General features: G+C 37.5%; 2 protein-coding genes across 2 annotated transcripts; one reads left to right on the top strand and one right to left on the bottom strand.

The window, feature by feature from the left end:
• Positions 1-13,398: 13,398 nt before the first annotated feature.
• On the top strand, positions 13,399-14,643 carry LOC137957100 (F-box protein At4g00893-like). Its single transcript, XM_068804812.1, has one exon. The coding sequence runs from the start codon at positions 13,399-13,401 to the stop codon at positions 14,641-14,643; it is 1,245 nt and encodes a 414-aa protein (XP_068660913.1).
• On the bottom strand, positions 14,637-17,863 carry LOC137956306 (inactive beta-amylase 9-like). Its single transcript, XM_068803751.1, has 3 exons — positions 17,213-17,863; positions 15,821-16,303; positions 14,637-15,731 (listed from the first exon to the last, which is right to left on the bottom strand). The coding sequence occupies exons 1-3, from the start codon at positions 17,441-17,443 to the stop codon at positions 14,844-14,846; spliced, it is 1,602 nt and encodes a 533-aa protein (XP_068659852.1). The 5' UTR covers positions 17,444-17,863; the 3' UTR covers positions 14,637-14,843.
• Between the last annotated feature and the right edge of the window lie 1,392 nt (positions 17,864-19,255).

Below are 19,255 nucleotides of genomic sequence, written 5' to 3'. Positions count from 1 at the left end.
ATATCAAATTTGGCATGACCTCTACTTAAAATTGGGCATAATCTATATACATTATACCTGCATAAACACTCCATAAACGCTCCATAAAATTATCTATACATTCTATAAACACTTCATGAAATTGTTTATACACTCCATAAAATAGTCCAAACACTCCATACACTACATAACATTATGAATAAACTTCATACAATAATCAAACACAACAAAATTAAATGAAATATCAATATCAATTTACAATCACCCAAGTAAAAACTATATATCCTTTAAATAAAATCCTATTACTATTAGTGATTTATTAGAAAATTACAAGAAATATTCTAAATTTTTCTTAGGAAAGTTAAATGGACTTCTTATTGCCTTTTTTAGGAAAATAAATAAAAATTAATAATCAATCTAATATATTATTATACTTATCGATACATTTTTAATCAAATAAAATGTCAAACACAAAATTACAATGAAAATTGCTTTATGCTAAAAGTATTACAATATCAACTATTAAATACTTATTCAAAAATTTCTATACAGTTTTTTACCCCATCTTGGCCAGAAGATCTTACTTAGAAAATTATATAATTTGTTAATAAGAATTTTCAATTAGAAAAATGTTTACAAAAAACATGAGATACTAATAGTTCATCGAAACTTATTTCTATAAAATGTATTTTTAATTTGTTCAAGAGCTACGAGGAAGAAGAGTTTAAGGAAAAAGTTTTTTTTTTTTTTTACTTTACGATATCGCACGTGCAAAATCATCTACGTGCGGGGGAGGGGGAGATTATTTCTCCCCTAATTTCTCCCTTGAACTTACTGGTTCTGGTTTTTCGTCGAGACGACGCGGAGGGAAGGGGGTTACGATGCCGGGGAGGACCTGTCGTTAGGGATAACGACGACGGTGGCAACGACGAGGAGAGGAAGAAATCGAACGGACGACCACAAAAGTGGCCGATAAGCAACTGTCGACGACGATAGAGGCGGTGACAACAGCGAACAGGAGGGGCTCGACGGTGGTGAGGGGAGGAAAAAATCCCATCCCCCCCTGCTCTAGATCCCGACTCACCTCAAGCTGGCTCGCGAGCCGACGAATTGAACCTGGCTTCGGTCTATCTCGGCTCGTTAATTTAAACGAGTTGATTTCAGAGCTCGAGCTTGAGAGAACGAATCGAACCGAGCCGGCACTAAGCCGAACTCGAGCCACTCGCGAGCCGAATCGGTTCGAAGCCACCCCTATCTACCATGTCCTAGTTCTCCCCGACTGTTCAAGTTGAGCCCTTGAAATCAAAGTGCATCCATCAACAAAAAGATTAAAAAAACACGCAAGTAACGAGCTTTTGGATCAAAGTTTCCCTCCGGTATTTATTGTTGCATATTTGTCTTTGTCATTTTTTCTTGTGAAGTTGGTCTAAGCCCATCCCAAAATGATTAGCCCACTTAGAAAACTTTTTTTTTTTCTAATTAATAAATTCTAATTGAATTTGGTGTGGGGTTCACTTGACTATGCAATCATAAAAATTTGAGGAAAGTGTTTCTCTTTGGTTAATTGATGCTCTAGTGTATTGAATTGTGGTGTTGATATTTAATGACAAATTCCAATAGACGAGTTATTGTCCAAAGGACTGCTAAGAGTAGGGGTGACATCGAGCCGAGTCGAGCCCGAACCTGCCTATGTTCGAGCCGAGTTTGATTTAAATATTTCGAACTCGAGCTCGAGCCGAGCACGACCTCTAGCCTAAAATTGTTATCAAGCTCGAGCCCAATAATTTTAACCGAGTTCGAGCTTCAAAATACATTTAAAACTTTTCAAAAAATACTTATCAAATAAATTGTATATAAAATTATGTATACATTTTACATAAAATTGGGCATGACTTCTACATAAAATTGGGCATAACCTATGTATATAATACCTGTGTAAAATTAGGCATGACCTCTACTTAAAATTGGGCATAATCTATGTATATAATACCTGTATAAAATTGGGCATGACCTCTACTTAAAATTGGACATAATCTATATACATAATACCTACATAAAATTGTCTATTCATTCCATAAACACTCCATGAACTTTTCTATACACTCCATACACTCATATTCTGAACATATTAGTCCAAGTTGGTCTTGTTCAGATTAAGGATATTATTGAGAATGTGTATGAGAGTGTCAAATTCATAAATCTGTTTGAGGCTAGATTTCGCACTTTTTTCTGAAATTATACAACAACTAGAACTAGGTAAAAAGAGGTTGGTTATTGATTGTCCAACTCGTTGGAACTCCACTTATGACTTGTTGTTTTCTGCATTAAAAATCAAAGATTCATTCTCTAGATTTAAAGTTAGAGAACAATCTATGATTATTTGCCAAGTCTTAATGAATGGGAAAAGGTTGAAATGGTGTGTGAGATTCTAGAAGTTTTTAATGTAGTTACTAATATAATTTCTAGGAGTGACTACCCTACTTCTAATTTGTACCTTAGTGAGGTATATAGGGTAAAAGAAGTTATAAATTTTCATTCTATAAATGAAAATGTTTTCATTAGGACAATGGTTAGTAGAATGAAAGAGAAATTTGAGAAGTACTGGGGTGAATGCAATTTATTGATGGTTGTTGCTTCAGTTTTGGATCTAAGGGTCAAATTAAGGTTGATCAAAATATGTTTTCCAGAGATATATTATGAGGAGGAAGCTACGATGAATATAAACTTAGTTCGATGCACCTTATATGAGATCTATGATGAATATGTATCCTTATATAATGTGGATATTAGAAATGAAGAGATGACTTCAAGTACTAGCTCTATGGGTGTTTCCACAAGTCGTAGCTCATATTCTTCATCAAGTCCAGGTTGGTCAAGGTTAATGAATTATGTAAAACAAGTGGAAGTAGTTAATTCACTAAGTTCATAATTGGAAAATTATCTTGCAAAAGGTGTGTATATTTGCGAAAACTTCACAATATGATTTTGATAGTTTATAATGGTGGAAAATAAATCATATGAAATTTCGAGTATTATCTAAAATGGCAGGAGACATCCTTATGATTCTCAAATCCACAGTAGCTTCGGAGTCTACATTTAGTGCTGGTGGTAGAGTAATAGACTCATATCGTTCTTCTTTGGCACCAAATACAGTTCAAGCTTTAATTTGTGATAGTGATTGGGTTCGGACTCTTCACGGTATCAAGAAAAATCAAAAGATGAATTTCTTTGATTAATTATTTATTATGATATTTTTTAGTATATTTTTTAGTTTTATTTATTAAAATTTTGTTTTATGATTACAGTCTGAGAAGAAGTGTAGAGATAATGCTACCAGTTACATGATTTTTCATGTTTTTCTCATTATGGTAATTTTAATATTTTTAACTACATTAAGTAACTAGTAGTGGAAGAGTATTTTTTTATCTGACAATAATTAATTTTATTTTTTTATTTTTGCCATTGGTGGAGATTTTGCTCATGCAGGGACATATATTATTTTCTAGCATGAAGATAAATAACTATAGTTTATAAATTTATAACGGATTTATAGTTTTTATTTGGGTGATTGTAAATTGATATTGATATTTTATTTAATTTTGTTGTGTTTGATTATTGTATGGAGTTTATTCATAATATTATGCAGTGTATGTTATCAACTGAGATACTAATACTTTATTTTCGATTTCCTAATCTTTCAAACACTTGTAAATAACATTTGCTATATCAACGCCACGAGGAGGAGAAGAAACATGCACAAAACTCAAGACTAATTTTTGTAGCTTCCAATTACTGTCAATAAAATGCCCAATAATAACCATTATTCAATCTTTTGATTTTAGGACTTCCAAATATCCGTGGTAAGACTAATCTTGCTAATCTCTTTTAATAAAAATTTTAATTTCTTTTTCTTTGCCTCGTACACCTCCATACACTCCTTAATGGTCTTACGAGATATTTTCTCATAATTCACATTTGCCATCTTCATTACAAAATTAAATCTCCTCTCTTCTACTATCATGAATGGATGTTCATGTATAGGAATCCAATGAGCAATGAGTACTCTCATTTTAGCTTGATCATATTTGCCTCCAAAATCCATAAAAGGAAGTCCAAATGGACTCTAATCAACATTAGATCCCACTCCCACTGGTTGAAAGTTAATGGTTTTTTTTTCTCATTGCCACTTTTCTACTAGGACAACGTTTCAAATGTCGACTCATATGTGTGGTCACTCCACTACTAATAACACTCAAATTGATTTTACAATGAACACATTAAGCCTTTTTTGTACCATTAAGTGAGACTTCTTTGAATTCTAACCACACATGAAACCTTTTTTTGTCTTTTTGAAGTATGTGTAGAGTCACTTTCATCCTCATTTAGGGTACTTCCATCTGGGCCCACTTCTATTACATTAATAGTTCTAGAGAGTAGTGACTCTCGTGGAGTTGAGTCACTATCTATAGCCACACTAGAACTAGTGTTAATTATTGATGTCAATTGAGGAGGAGGTGTTGACATTCTTACTTCTACAAAAAAACAAAATTACAAATTAAAAGCATAAAGAAAGAAAACAATCCAAACAACAAAGATCCTACACATAATTTAAGATACTTATTAGCAATAAGGAGAACAATGCCTACGAAGATTAAAAATTCTAGGTAGAACACTTTAATGACATTGACAGAAAAAGGCAAAACAAGATTATCAAAACTGCTAAAGTAGGAACTTGTATGTACCTCCTTAGGGAGGTTTCTACATTAACTATAACTTTAGAACACAATATCCTACAATAAAATTACCCAAATACCCCTGTCCTTTAACATTCTTATATCTTTAAAAACATCATATGAGGTAGTCATTATTCTGTTATTTCTGGATGATTTATTTTTCAATGACTGTTTTTCTCAATGTCTCTCTCTCTCTCTTTCTCTCTCTCTCTCTCTCCCTCTCTCTTTCACATGCACACACTTCTCCTTTCCCTCTTCTTTCTTCTCAATCTCACTTTTTCTCTTATTCTTCTCTTCCTAGAAAGAGTAATATGTCTCTCTCTCTCTCTCTCTTGCACACACTTCTCCTTTCCCTCTTCTTGCTTCTCAATCTCACTTTTTCTCTTAGTCTTCTCTTCTCAGAAAGAGTAATGGAAGGGGTTAATGTAGAAGTCGAAAGAAATACGCACAATGCCGAAACATTAATTCAAATCACTTAATCAAAGATAAATAATGGAATACAGAAGATAAAAATGAAAAAAAATCAACATTTCACTTACAGCAATAGAAAGAGTGTTCGGGGATATTTCCAAAAGCCTTTCAAGTAAAAGAATGAAGGAGCATTGCTACACTTCCATGAGATGGGAAAGGGATCATAAGGAAGTAGAGAAATTCAAGATTTTGCTGGTTTCGAATTGCTCCATTCCACGCCTTACTGTGCTCAAGCAAACAGGCATGACTAATAAAGTGAAACGAGAGCTAGAGCTTTTGTAGGGTTAGGTCGGCAACGAAAAAAATAGAAGATTAAATAAAACATCTAACCTCCTTTCGTCGGACCGTCACTTTCTTCGGCGAGGAAGAACTTCGGATGAATAAATCAAAGAGGAAGAAGATAAAAGATGAAGTAATCACAGACAAAGAAATCGAAGAGGGAGAGGGAGAACGAGGGATATGAAGACCAAAATCCCTCATTTTCGATGAACCGTCGCTTGATGAATAGTGATTCTAATCTCTAATCCATGATTTCCGCTAGAAAATAGTGCTACCATGCCAGAGGAGAAGGAATGGAAGAGTTGGTCCTGCAGTCCCGCGACGCGACACTCTTCTCCTGACTCCCCGAGTCCCGACTCCCCCAAATCCCCCGAATCCTGGGCCGCTCGTTAAATTAAAGAGCCAGCTCGTGAGCTTTCTAACCTAACCTTCGTTCAGTTGAGGTTGGCTCTTTAATTTAAACGACCTTATCCCGGATCTCGAACTTGGTTCAAGATCCAGGTATATCGAATCGAATCGAGCCGGAACCGAGCCAAGCTAGAGCCGCTCATGAACCGGCTCAGTTTGATGCCACCCTTAGCTGAGAGGTCAGATGTGAAATTCTCTCAGTCTATTCATATAACTATGATCCAATTGAATGGATCGAATTATGTAAACCGGTCTAGATCAGTTTTGATGTAATTGAGGGCCAGAAGAATGACAAAATATATAAACGATGTGTCAGAGTGGTTCCATCCACTCTTGTAGGCGGTAGCTTTCTGCACCTAATAGATCGGTCTGTTGGGTAGTATTGGCTAGCCGCTGTCATGGTATTAGAGCTGGGCACACCACGTCCCGCGTTCGAATCGCATGAGAGGCGGTCAGGAATGGGCGGGGTGGGTGTCACAGTGGTTCCGTTCACTCTTGTAGGCGGTAGCTTTCCGCACCTAACATATCGATCTTTTGGGTGTATTGGCTAGCTGTTGTCATGATGATCCCTCGATACTTGTTACTGAAGATAATTTAGTAGTGACCTGGTTGGTCGACAGTATGGAATCCAGATTTAGTTCTTAGATTTTGAGTTGCAGCATTGCTAAGGTAATGTGGACTATATTGGCTTCCATTTTGTTTCAAGAAAGTATTTTGTCAAGGATCTATGAGTTATATTGAAATTCTTTAATATGAAGCGTGGAGGTAGATCAGTGACATATTATTTCACTAAGATGAGGGGAGTACTACAAGAGATTAGTACATTCCATCATTTTATCACGAATGTTGAAGACATTCGTAAGAAAGAAAATTAGATCCAAGTGGCCTGGTTTTTGGATGGTTTGGGGCATGAGTATGATGCTATTAGAGCCCAGTTGTTGGTCAATGAGTATGTGACCACTCGTGATCAAGTCTTTAACAAAAATTTTCGAGCTAAAAGAGCAGTTATAAATAAGAATGAGTTAGGTGGAACCCTCTCAGAAGCAAGTGTTTTTAACCTTCAATCTTCTACTAGTAAGCCTGATGGTCAGTTTAATGGTGGTAATAATAGAAGTAGAGGTCGCTCTTAACAAAACCTATGGCCATGGCCGAAATAATCGGGGGGATCGAAAATGTGTTTATTATGATAGGATTAATCATATTTCTGAGAAATGTTGGGACAAATTTGGTAAACCTACTTGAGCCAACTCTATAGTCACATATAATGATGCCTCCTCACACACTGGATCCGATGAGGAAATTTAGCAGTTATTACAGCAACTGGATCAACTAATTGCTTGATCTATTGCTTCTTACACTACCGAGACTCCACCTTCTTCCTCAGTGAGTACCACAATGGCTAATACATGTATGAATGCACTGAATGTGTCTCATTCACCCCTTAGATCATTAATTCAGGAGCCTATACACACATGTTAGGTATGCCCTCCCTATTTCAGTCCATTAGTCCACCTCATTCATATCATCGAGTTACTTTAGTTGATGGATCTACCTCTCCCATTCAGGTGGATGGTATAGTTCACACTACTCCACAAATATCCTCAGATTCTCTTTTATTTATTTCAAAGTTTCCAATTAATCTCTTGTCTATGAGTCATATAACTAAATCCTTAAACTGTTCACTAACCTTTTATCCTAATTCTTGTGTTTTCCAGGACTTGCAGACAAAGAGGACGATTGGTTCAGGACATCTATCACCAGCTAAGTTGCGTCAGTCTTGTCCTTCTCCACCAACCAATATTTCATTTGATTGCAAATTCTGTCAACTAAGAAATCATCGTCGCTCTAATTTCCTAGTTAGTTTTAGTCAAAGCACCAAGTTGTTTGAATTAGCCCACTCTGATGTATGGGGTCTATGTCGGATTCCTAGCCCATTTGGTTTTAAGTATTTTGTGTTGTTTATTGATGATTTCGGAGAGTCAATTGGGTGTATCTCCTACGGGAGAAATCCAAAGTATTTGATGTATTCATCAATTTTTTCAATGAAATAAAAAATCAATTTGGTGCCTACGTTCATGTACTTTGTACTGACAATGGTTTGGAATATCTTAACCATAAATTTTTAGTATTTTGTGCTTCTAATGGTATTACTCATCAAACATCCTGCCCTTATACACCACAACAAAATGGGTGGTTAAAAGTAAAAATAAACATCTCCTTGAGGTTACAAGGACACTATTACTTCATATGAATGTTCCTAAATCTTTTTGGGGAGATGAGGTTTTAGCTTCGTGCTACTTGGTTAATCATATGCTCTCATATGTTTTGAGTGGTCAAGTTCCTCTTCAGGTTTTAAATCCTAATTGTAAATTGTTTGGTGTGGTTCCTCATATTTTTGGATGTACCAGTTTTGTTCATATGTTTGGAACTTCGGTCAATAAGTTATCAACTCAGTCAACCAAACGTGTTTTTATGGGCTATTCTTGTAGACACAAGGGTACAAATGTTATGATCATATTCGACGGAAAACATACGTGTTAGCTGATGTGACAACATACTCCATATTTTTCATTATCTACTGAGCTTCTATATTACCTGAATCTTCTTCAAATAGTCTTGTTCCTATTGCAGTTTTGGATGTACTAGCGTCATCGAGTTTTTCATTGCTTTTCCACATTTACAGTCATCGCTCTAGTATTCCTGTAGTGCCTCCAACAATTACATCTATAGAACTCTCTTCTCATGATCCACCGACTTCCTCATTGCTTGCAGATCCTGTTGTCTCTGATTTGGACCGGCCTATTAGTCTATGAAAAGGTAAATGATCTTGTACTACTCATCCGATATCCAAATATGTGTCTCTTGATTTTTTTGTCCCCATCCTTCAAGTCTTCGTTCTATGTTGGAAACCTTTTGCTCTCCAAAATGGAAACAATCTATGGATGATGAGATGAGTGCTTTAGTGTCTCAGGGAATATGGTGCCTATGTGATCCACCGACAAGAGTAACTATTGTGAGGTGTTGTTGGGTGTATACTATCAAATATAATATTGATGACTCTATTGAAATAGACAAAGCTCAACTAGTAGCGGAAGGGTATACGCAAATTGTTGGAGTTGATGTCTTTGAGACATTCTTTCCTGTGGCCCGACTTACTTCTGTACATATTTTAATATTTGTGGTTGTTAATAAAGGTTGGCCTCTCTTTCAACTTGATGTGAATAATGTATTTCTATATGGTGATCTACATGAGAAAATGTATATGGAGGAACCTCTTGGGTATGTTGCTCAATGGGAGATAGGAAATATGTGTAAGTTGCAGAAGGCTAGTAATTTTGGGATGGGTCTTGACCCAACTTCACACTTCTTTTATGGTTTCTACACCTATGCTATTTGCTATTTTTATTGTTTTTGTTTGCTACAAATATGTTGTTTGTTATCTTACGATTACTTATAGTTGATTTTACCAAAATAATTGATTACAAATTTTAATTGTCTAAATATCCAACTTTCAAATTTAATAGTCAAAATACTCCATTATGAGTCAAGTCTTTTGCCAATTTGGAATGTTCAACATGCCAACTCAACTAAGATTGCCTCACGTGAAGATTTTTTTTTTTTAACCTTGATCATTTCTTCCTCATGTATTTTAATTAAAACCTTTCATTGATTAAAATAATTTTTTTAAAAATATTTTTTATTTTATGTATTTTATAGTATCATTTAAAACTATTTTAAAAAAATCTCATTTGTTGGTACCAAGTTTTATTACCTAGCATTTTATTATAATAAAAATATAAATTTACATATGGTAGAGGCTTAGTCCAATTATAAACTCGGACTGGATCAACAAGTTGAAACAAGTTCAAAGGACTTGATCTCCTATTTAGGTCATATAAGATAAAATATTGTGGAAGCACAAAAATTCAATTGTTGTAGCAGGGTTTGCTACAACTGAGTTTGGTCAAATGGGTTAGCTCTCTCCTAAGTGAACCGGTTGAAATGGCCAACAAGGCAATAGTTCCTCCCCATCGACCCCAAAGAAGAACCAAATAGGGGTGACAACCTTACTCCCCGATCATACCTTGACCCTATCCCAACATAATTTATGTATATACCATTTTTAAAAAAAAATATATATTTTAAAAAAAGCTTCTTTAATTCTTAGAATTTTTTTGATTTTTTATAATATTACATGAATGGTAGATTGGTCCATGGGCCAAAGCAAGAATGAGTCGAGGATACAAGGACGATCGAGGACAAGTTACGTGAGAGGAGATTGACATGAGGTCGGAGTTTCGTGGATGGGATTTTTTTTTAGGTTTTTTTGTCACAAAACCATAAATACAATAATAAGTAAAAAAAAGTCACCTTGATTCTTAGAATTGTGACTAATCTGAGTATGAAAAAATATTACATAATAAATATGAGAAATAACATAATTTGTTCATCATTTATGATTTATTATTAAAAAAATATTATAAAATAAAAAAATTGTTAATCACTTTATTAAAAAAATAAAAAAAATAAAAAATAAAAACACATCAAGAGATATAAAATGGAAATAAAGTGGTGATGTTCTTGTATCCATCAAGAGCCATATTTCTTTTTCATAAAACCTTCATTTTCCCATGACATTGTTTAAGATTCTAACAACCCAAAGATGATAAAAATAAAAAAGATTAATTTAATAACATCTTATAAGAGAACTAAAATGGAGTAAGTCTAACTACAAAAAATGACAACCAATATTCTTCTTGAAAACATTTTCATTTCAGATTTCATGAAAATATGTCTATCTTCCTATTGAGGCATGGCACAAAAAATAAAAATATAATCTTTATGTATCATGTTCTCATTATTACTAACACAACACACATCATCTATCTCAGTTTAATAATCCATTACCATTATCGTGTTCTCTCCCTCCTACACCCTACTCCCTACAGGGTGAAGGAGCAAGCAAGCAAGATAGTGTTCATTTTTAATGCAATTTTAAAAAAAATTTAAATAACAGTATATCCATCATTTTATATGATTTTAATCTCCCAAGCAACTGAAGAACAAGATTAAAGTGATTGTATCAGCAAATACTTCACAACTTGGAGAGTTATTTGAAAGTTACATTGAAAAGGTCATTAATGCTAACCTTCATTTAAGTCAAGAGAATACATGAGCATGTCAGTTCTATAATCTCTTTCCTTCACTTCTTTTAGTCTTCCTTCCAAACTGTTTCACTCCCTTTTGCAAGGAACAAATCCAACTTTTCCTCTTCAGCTCTTATAGCTGGAAAATCTCTATGGTGATCATGCTATCTTCCCCTAATCGAAGTAATTTGAATCTTTAAAATAAACTCGATGATGAAGTTTGTTAATAAATAGACTCACATGGATTAGTAAGTACAAAAATCTTGAGTTTATTAGTTGTTAAGGAATAGTCCCACATGGATAATAAACCAAATTCATACAGGTTTATAACCCCAGAATACTCCAAGAAATTATATCGGTATCCATACTGGGCGATATTTTTCAAAATTTCAGGTATATGATACATGTACACGACGTAAGGTTTATCTGTAATTTCATGTCCATTTTGGGCATGCCAAAACAAGTAAAACCACTACGAAGATCTCCTTTTGGTTTCTAGGTTGCACTTAAAGTAGAAATTGAGCTCGAAAGATCACCAATTTGTCCATAACCAGCAAGCTATTCAAGTACAACTCATCAAACGTTGTCAAGATAAATGCATAATCAAAATGAAGCATTTTAGCTTAAACTCGATTGGACACATATTAATGTATTCTCTCGATTACGAGATCTCTTTTGGCTTGTACAGATTTCTCTACACTCATCAAGATTCCTTCACCTGCTCTATATATCTCCATCCTCCAAACCTTTTGATGTGTGCATCCATTCACCTCTCTCAAAGGTTTCCTTCTCCCAAGTTTTGCAGAAGGTACGCATCAACTTGCTTTGACCCTTTAGCATCATCACCTTTGCATTTCATTTCAAGTTAAAAAGCTTTTGGATTACATCAGTGAGATTTTTGATTTTTCATCAAGTCTTGTTTCATGTCTTTAGTCAAGTTTTTCCCCCCATGAAAGAGTGATGTTTATGATCTGTTTTATTGCATATCGCAAATACATTTAGTAGTAGTAGTAGTTGTTGTTGTTGTTGTTGTTGTTGTTATTGTTGTTGTTGTTGTTGTTGTTGTTATTGTCATTGTTGTTATTGTTGTTATTATTATTGGTCCATGGTCGATTATTCTTTTGCTCCGCTTGGTGTATTTGTTGAATGTTTTAGTCTATGAAGATTAAGTTTATGAGTTGGGTATCTTGCTCCTACTATTGAGTTAATGTTAGTTAAAAAAAATCAATAATTGAATAACCGCCTTTTATCTTTATAAAAGGATTTGATTAACTCCGAGTGATGCTTGTGTAATTCTATTTTCTAGAAAAAGTGGTATCATTTAATTAATGAAAGCACTTCAAAAAGCTATTTCCCAGATAAAAACTATATTTTTATGGTAAAAATAGAGATTTTTTTTAGATAATAAGTCAAGTTCTTCAATAAATACTTATTCTTTATTTTTTCCATTTCAATAAAAAGTTTACCCATCCATAAGGCTATGTTTGGAACGTTGAAAATGGAGAGAAAAGAAAATGAAGAGAAAGAAAGAGAAATAAAAGAAAAAGAAAAAAAAAGTTTATTTTCTCTTGTTTGGATGCCCATGGAAAATGAGAGAGAAAATGGAAGAGAAATATAGTTTTTATTGTTTGGATACACGTTGAAGAAAAAGAAAGAAAATTACAAATATTTTAAAATTTTGATGGTTAAGAGTTTCTCTCAAGTTTCTATTCTTTTGTTTTCTCCCTAAATTTCATCATTTTGTGAAAGAAAATTTATTAACTAAGAGAAAAACTGATTTTCTCTATTATTTTATTTTTCCTTAATGATTCTCTACTGTCAAACAACAGAAAATAACTTTCTCTTCTTTTTTCTTTTCTGTGGGTTCCAAACAGACCCTAAGAGTTATCAATGCTCTTGCTTTTTCATTTCATACTCTTTTGTAGATATAATCTTTTGCTTATATCACCCCAACTGCTTAATGTCTTCCTAATCTAAATTCATATGTATGATGGTCGATGATGTCATTCACAATTTCAAGTATACATATGAAATATAAAAAAAATTGAATATCCCCACATAAAGGCTTAGATTTACCCTTTTGGTATCTATTACCATCTTGACATAGTTGATTTTTTTTGCCTTTTCTTACCCTTTATAAAACATAATGGATGACTGTGGAGAAGTTGGAGTTGAATGATATAGATATAGATAGAGATAGAGATAAATAAGATAAGAAATTGACATATGTAGATGCAAAGTGAAGGAAGCTTCTCAGATGAGATGAAGCTGTAGAGGATGAGCCAAAGTGTTCTATTCATCTTCTCTTTATAATCTGAACTCAGTAAATACTGAAATGGAAGTGAAGTAAAACATTCTTATATGTAGAAAATACTCGTAACATGGGTTTCCATACTCAATTCATGTGTAATCAGGCAGCCAGTTTTGAGTTTCAAGAAGCAATGGAGCAGGCAGGAGAAAACGTTAGCGAGCAACGACCGTGGGGTGATCTTTGTGGTGATATTTTACTGGGGATCTTGTCGTTCCTACCTTTTATGGATCGTCTTAGCTTCAGAGCCGTTTGCACCTTGTGGCGTGCTGCCGCTCGGCAAGCAGTGGCGGAAGAGCAACATCAAGACCAGCCCCCCTGGCTAATGTTCACCACCGAAGGCAGCGACGCCAACAAGAAACAACTGCTCGATCACAGAAACAGAAAGCTTTACACCATAGAGTGGCCGGAGATGGAGGGGGCCAGGTGCGTCGCTTCCAAACACGGGTGGTTGCTCTACCATTCGCCTCTCGATTCCCGTGTATTCTTCTTCAATCCCTTCTCCAAGGCCACGATCGAGCTCCCTTACATCGAGAGCCTTTGGCCGGCCAGTTTCGATGGCCATCCTACTCAAGATGACTGCATCATCATCGGCATTTTTAAATGTCTACCCCACGAAGTCATCATCTGTTACTGCGGTCGTGGAGACGATTGCTGGACCCTGAGCAGATGCAAAACCTTCTGGCAATGGGACTCTTTCACGCATGCAGCCTCCTGCAATCACCAGTTCTGCTTCATGGACGCGAAAGGGAAACTATTCGTGTTCAATTTTCTGTTTTTCTCCACCATGGAGTGCCGAGGCCCTCCCTTGAATTTTGACTCTTACAGAGTGGCCTACTTGCTCTCGTCTCACTGGAGAATTTTTGCTGGTTTCGTCAACGTCGACACTGGGTCCATCGGTGTTTTCGTAATGCGAGGTGGACAGTGGCACTGGATGATGGGAGCCTTGCAAGGGGAGATCTTTTACCTGGGTCGTACTGCCTCTCTCGCCTTCGACAGCACACCCGATGAGAAGAATGTTTTATACTTTGATACTCTGGTGGCAGATGGGTCCTCATGTCCGGAATACAGGATGGGACAGGACCGATCTTTGACTGATTTTGGGGGATTTGAAAATTCCCGCTGCAAGGACGCTATGTGGATCGAACCTCGCTGGATTGAGCCTTCTCCACTACACAACTGGCTATTAGTTCGCCATAAATTCGGAGACGAAGAAGCTAAAAGTAATAAGCATGATGAAGATGAGAACGATGATGAAGATGAGGGTGATGAAGATGAGAACGACGATGAAGATGAGAACGACGATGAACATGAGTAGAGGTGATAGGAGTTTCACCCGTCTGTGTTCCATAGAAACAAATAGCGGCTTCGTACAAATAGAAGAAGTCTTGTAAGAGGGGAAAGTAAGTTCTAACTGGTCGACTATTACTATGGTAATACATGTTGGAAAAATATATGGCGTCTATAATACCTAGTTGTTTCTTAATGTGTTTATTTACATAAGGTGGGAGAAATTGTTTATGCAGTCTGCATCTGTAAATCCTTACCCTTTTCTGAACTTGCACGAGAAGAGATGGTGTCCAGTCCTGGCAGATCGTCTAAATGTAATTCCCACTGGGTGAGGCTCCTGACGAACTCGGTAAACGAAGGAAAATGCTCGGGGGAGAAGAAATAAGCTCCCATCCTCTGATATGTAAATGAATCCACCAAGGTCGAAGAAATTAATTTGTTCTTGATATTCCCAAAGCTGCCAGAAGCTCGAGAAACCGAAGAAGAATTCTCGCCGAAAATCTCAACCCCGTGCCTTTCACATGCTCTTATGATCTGAGAAGCCAAGGAATCGGGGCTTGACTGTGATCCCTGAGCCACATTTTGGTCCGAGAGTTCCATTCCTGGCAGGATCATTTTACACGAGCTCTTGGCAAACATCTCTGCAACGGCCTCATACCCATCCCTGTTGGCCGTGTTGTAGTAACCGGCAGTTAGCTCGGCGGGGCGGGTACGAGTGTTGTACCAGGCATGCAGGAGTGGGATTTTACCAGACACTATCACGGGGGAACTACTGAATGTGGAAGAAGCAAGGGAAAGCAGCCGGCAGCCATGGGATAAGAGCTGGTTGGAGTACCAAGAGAGGAAGAAATCTCCGTAAGGAGTCTCCCAAGAGCCTCCGTTCACCCTGCAAAATCCGTTTGATTCTGGTGACTCATTGTAAGTAGGAGCATCATGCGGACCGGATAGGCCCCAGTAGTGATTTCCTGAAGAGTCCGCTTGTTGTTTGAGCTGGCTGAGCATGTGTTTATCGTAGCACTGGAATTCTCCCACGCCGGAAAACTGGAAACTTTTTGCTGATGATGGGAATGACGGGTAACGAAGCTCGCCATTCGGTCCCAGGCTCACCGAGATATCCTGATAGATTAAATTAATGTAAGATTCAACTTCGTAGGTCGAAAGGTAAGTAGTTATCTATTCAAGGGCGAGACGCAGTGTTTGCTTACCGTGATGGTGGAGCCCATGAAAGCAGAGAATGAAGATTGAAAGCTCTGGAGGAATCCCTCATAAACTTGCATTGGAGTCCTCCCGTCGAACACTGGAAGATCATCCACCGACAGGGACAAACACCCTTTATAACGCCTTCCAGATCGATCCGTGAAAAAGATATCAGGTTGGGCTTCTCCAATCTGAGAAACCCATTGCGGGAGTGGAATAGTGGGATCAGCAGAGGCATGGAAACAGAGAGAGACTCTTAGTTTGAGGCCTGCACTGCGGATCATCTGGGCGAGTGCGAGGTAGGACGACCAATCATATTCTCCCTGGGTTTCTTTCTCTGCTATCCCCCACCAGACTGGAAGCTCTACTCCTTCCACGCCCAAGAGCTTCAGCGCCTTTAACCCTGCTGCTATTGCCTTTGTATGATTAAGGTTGTTGCAGTCCGAGACAGAATCTATTGGAAGACCAACGAATAAACGAACACGATCAACCTGCAACCAGACCCTATTTGTCACTATTTCCGTTGCATTTGATTACTAATTACTGAAACTTTCCTCTGCCATCACCATCTGGCAACTGTATTATTGTATAGAGCAAATTCCTTACAACCAGAACAAGTAAATCACAAAAGAGTAGTAAGTTTATATGGGTAAGTGACTTATCGACCATGCAAGATTGGTTTACCCAAAATTAGATTATATTTGAATTCTATATAATAGAAGCAAAAAAATTATAGCCTTTCCCTGACGTAGGCAAAATGAAAATTAAAAACTACAGAAAGTGTATGCTTAGTGGGGAACAACAGTTACAGAAAAGCAGTTTGTTCTGCTACTATCACAATCATACAGAGATCCAAAGAGGGAATCTATTCTGATATAAGAAAAGATAGCAGACAGCACAGAGAGTAATCAAAATGAAATTAAAAACTGAATTCCATGGCGCGTTGCCCAACCTATTTAAGTCTATCTCAACTTGAAGCACCTCTTTACCTTATGAATCAATATGTGCCTGGTATTATAGCTATAGAGTCATTATCCCCACTTGTTATGAGAGATCAGATAGAAAACCCTAGTTTACAAACAGTCACTTGTGAAAAGCACATGAAGAAAAAAATTACGTGGGGATTCTTCTTCCCTGAAAACAAATACGTTCTTCAGCTAAGGTGATAACGTTCTGGCTTGGGAAATAGGGACAGGAAAACCAACCAAGATGCTACAGTCTAAACCGTCCGATTACGGGCCATAGGTTCTTGTAGATAAGTAACAAGCCGCGGTAATTACAAAGGAGACAGCAGACGAGGCAAATAAACGGAATCATGCAGTTTGCCCAAAAACAGGAAAAGAAAGGGAGAAATTAATAACTAACAGCTGGACAGGTGACGAAGAATTAATGAAACTTACAGGGTTTTTTGGCGTTTTCTTGCGCTCTGAGGCTTCAGAAGTTTGGATCTCCGATCTAATCGTCTTCAAAGCCACACGAAGGGGCCTCCTTCTCAATTCCCTTCTCAGGCCATAACAGATTCGATTCGATGTCGCGGAGATCTGCCACGACTTACAAAACCCAATCTTTGGAAGAGAAACTTCCGATTTTGCGACATTCGTCTGCGAGCATCCGACCGCCAAGATCTCCATACGAACTCGAAATCAAAACAAAAACAGATCTAATCCCAATAATCAAACAGAGCACCCGAGCCGAAAAGCTCCGTAGATGCACAATCTCCGCAAGATTAAAAAAAAAGAAAAAAAAAAAAAAAAAAAAGAGGAAGATGCGTGCAGATTCAAGCACCGAAAACTAACAATCTAAAAAAGAGGAATACGCAACACACTCGAACAAAAACCCCAAAACCAAGAGAGGTTTAGAATTTTATAACAAGAACAAGAAGAATTTCAAACAAGAGCGAGAAGAATTTCAAACAAGAGCTACAGAATTTGTGCAGAATTGCGTTGAATTAAAAGGCAAGGAGATTCAAACTAGAAAGTCTCCAAAGGCGAATAAATTAGCGTTAAGGCCGGAAGCTATCTAATACTTTTTATAGGCATACGATGAACGCGCTTTTAGGAGAAAATAACGTCACATGCTTGACGCGTGTCACGCCGACTGAAGCTTCTTCCTCTCCGCCGCGTAAATAAGAAATTTTATTATCTTGGCGCTTCGCAGGATTTAAGTGGCACCGGGAATCTTCGTACGACATTAACGTAATAAAAGAACAATCGTAAGGGTGATTTCGGTAAATCGGCATGAAATATAAGTGGATCAGAGTTGCGACTCGGATCTGTCGTGTAGATGACAAGGATGAGTTGACGTTGGTCGGCCGACGATATAGACTGGTGGTGGGCCCTTTTGTTGGTCGACTGCCAAATTGCAGATGCACATTCAGGGAGATGAGTCAGATGGTACACGCGGGTGCGAGTAATTCGAGAATGCTGAGTCATCTTCGTGGAAACGGATAGCGACCGAAACAGTTGCGGACCGTCCGAGATTCGAGATTCAAATCAAAATCGCATTTTGTTTGGATAAGATGCAGGAGGTTTGGCCGAGCTTCTAGGGACACCGAAACGTGTGTTTCGGATAAGAGCTTTATCAAGATAATGCCCCACCCCCTCTTGTCCGATTTGTACTCCGGCAACGCGATAAGAAGCCGGACGATTTCCTTGGATAGGTTCGTGTCTGTTGCTGATAAAGGCGGTTCCGTTTCCATATTTATTATTCAGGTTCTTTCCGGCTGCCTGATTGTCGATTCTCTGTTGCTCGTCTTGTGTTTACAGTGATGGAGGTGATTGAAATGGTTACGGCACTGGGTGTCCTCCGCCGCACGACTTCGTATTTTATATTCTGAATCGTTTCAATGCACGAAGCTGAGTGAGAGATTGAAGAAGACACAGAGTGGCCAACAATTTTGAACAGGAATCAGGTTTCGAGAAGAGTGAGATATATTATCTTATATTATTTATATGATGAAAGAGATAAACATCGAACAAGTAGCAGGATTTTTTGAAGGCGCAGCAACAATGGCTTAGAAGTTAGAAGGGCCTCGGTGGTCCGCCCGGTCCTCCTGGTCCTGGAGGTCCACCGAAGAATGGACCGCAGCAGTCGTGTAGCAAGAAGCAGCAGCAGAGGAAGTAAAAGCTGAAAAACACCCAAACAATGGCGTTACATGATCAGAGCTTATCTGAGCAGAAAGTGATATGAAGGTGAAACACCACACTTACCATGAAGATAAAAGATTGCCCAAGCCACCAAAAAAGGGACCCAGTCCGGGGCCACCAGGCCCTGGCCCCGGTGCAGGTCCGGCACCCCCCGCCCACATTCTATCTCTTATCAACCCTCAGATGCTTGCGAACTCTCTTGTCAAAGGGAGCAAAGGAGCAGAAACCGCCACTTGAACAAATCCCTCGCGTACTGTTGCTGTGTTTATATAGCTGAACCTCTCATTAAGGCTTTCT

Source organism: Aristolochia californica, unplaced genomic scaffold (assembly GCF_029961685.1).
Source record: "Aristolochia californica isolate CCGP_79_NKW_82.1479 unplaced genomic scaffold, dmAriCali1.0.hap1 SCAF_2, whole genome shotgun sequence".
Taxonomy (NCBI): domain Eukaryota; kingdom Viridiplantae; phylum Streptophyta; class Magnoliopsida; order Piperales; family Aristolochiaceae; genus Aristolochia; species Aristolochia californica.
Note: the sequence above shows the minus strand (reverse complement) of the source record. Positions and strands in the feature narration are given on the sequence as shown.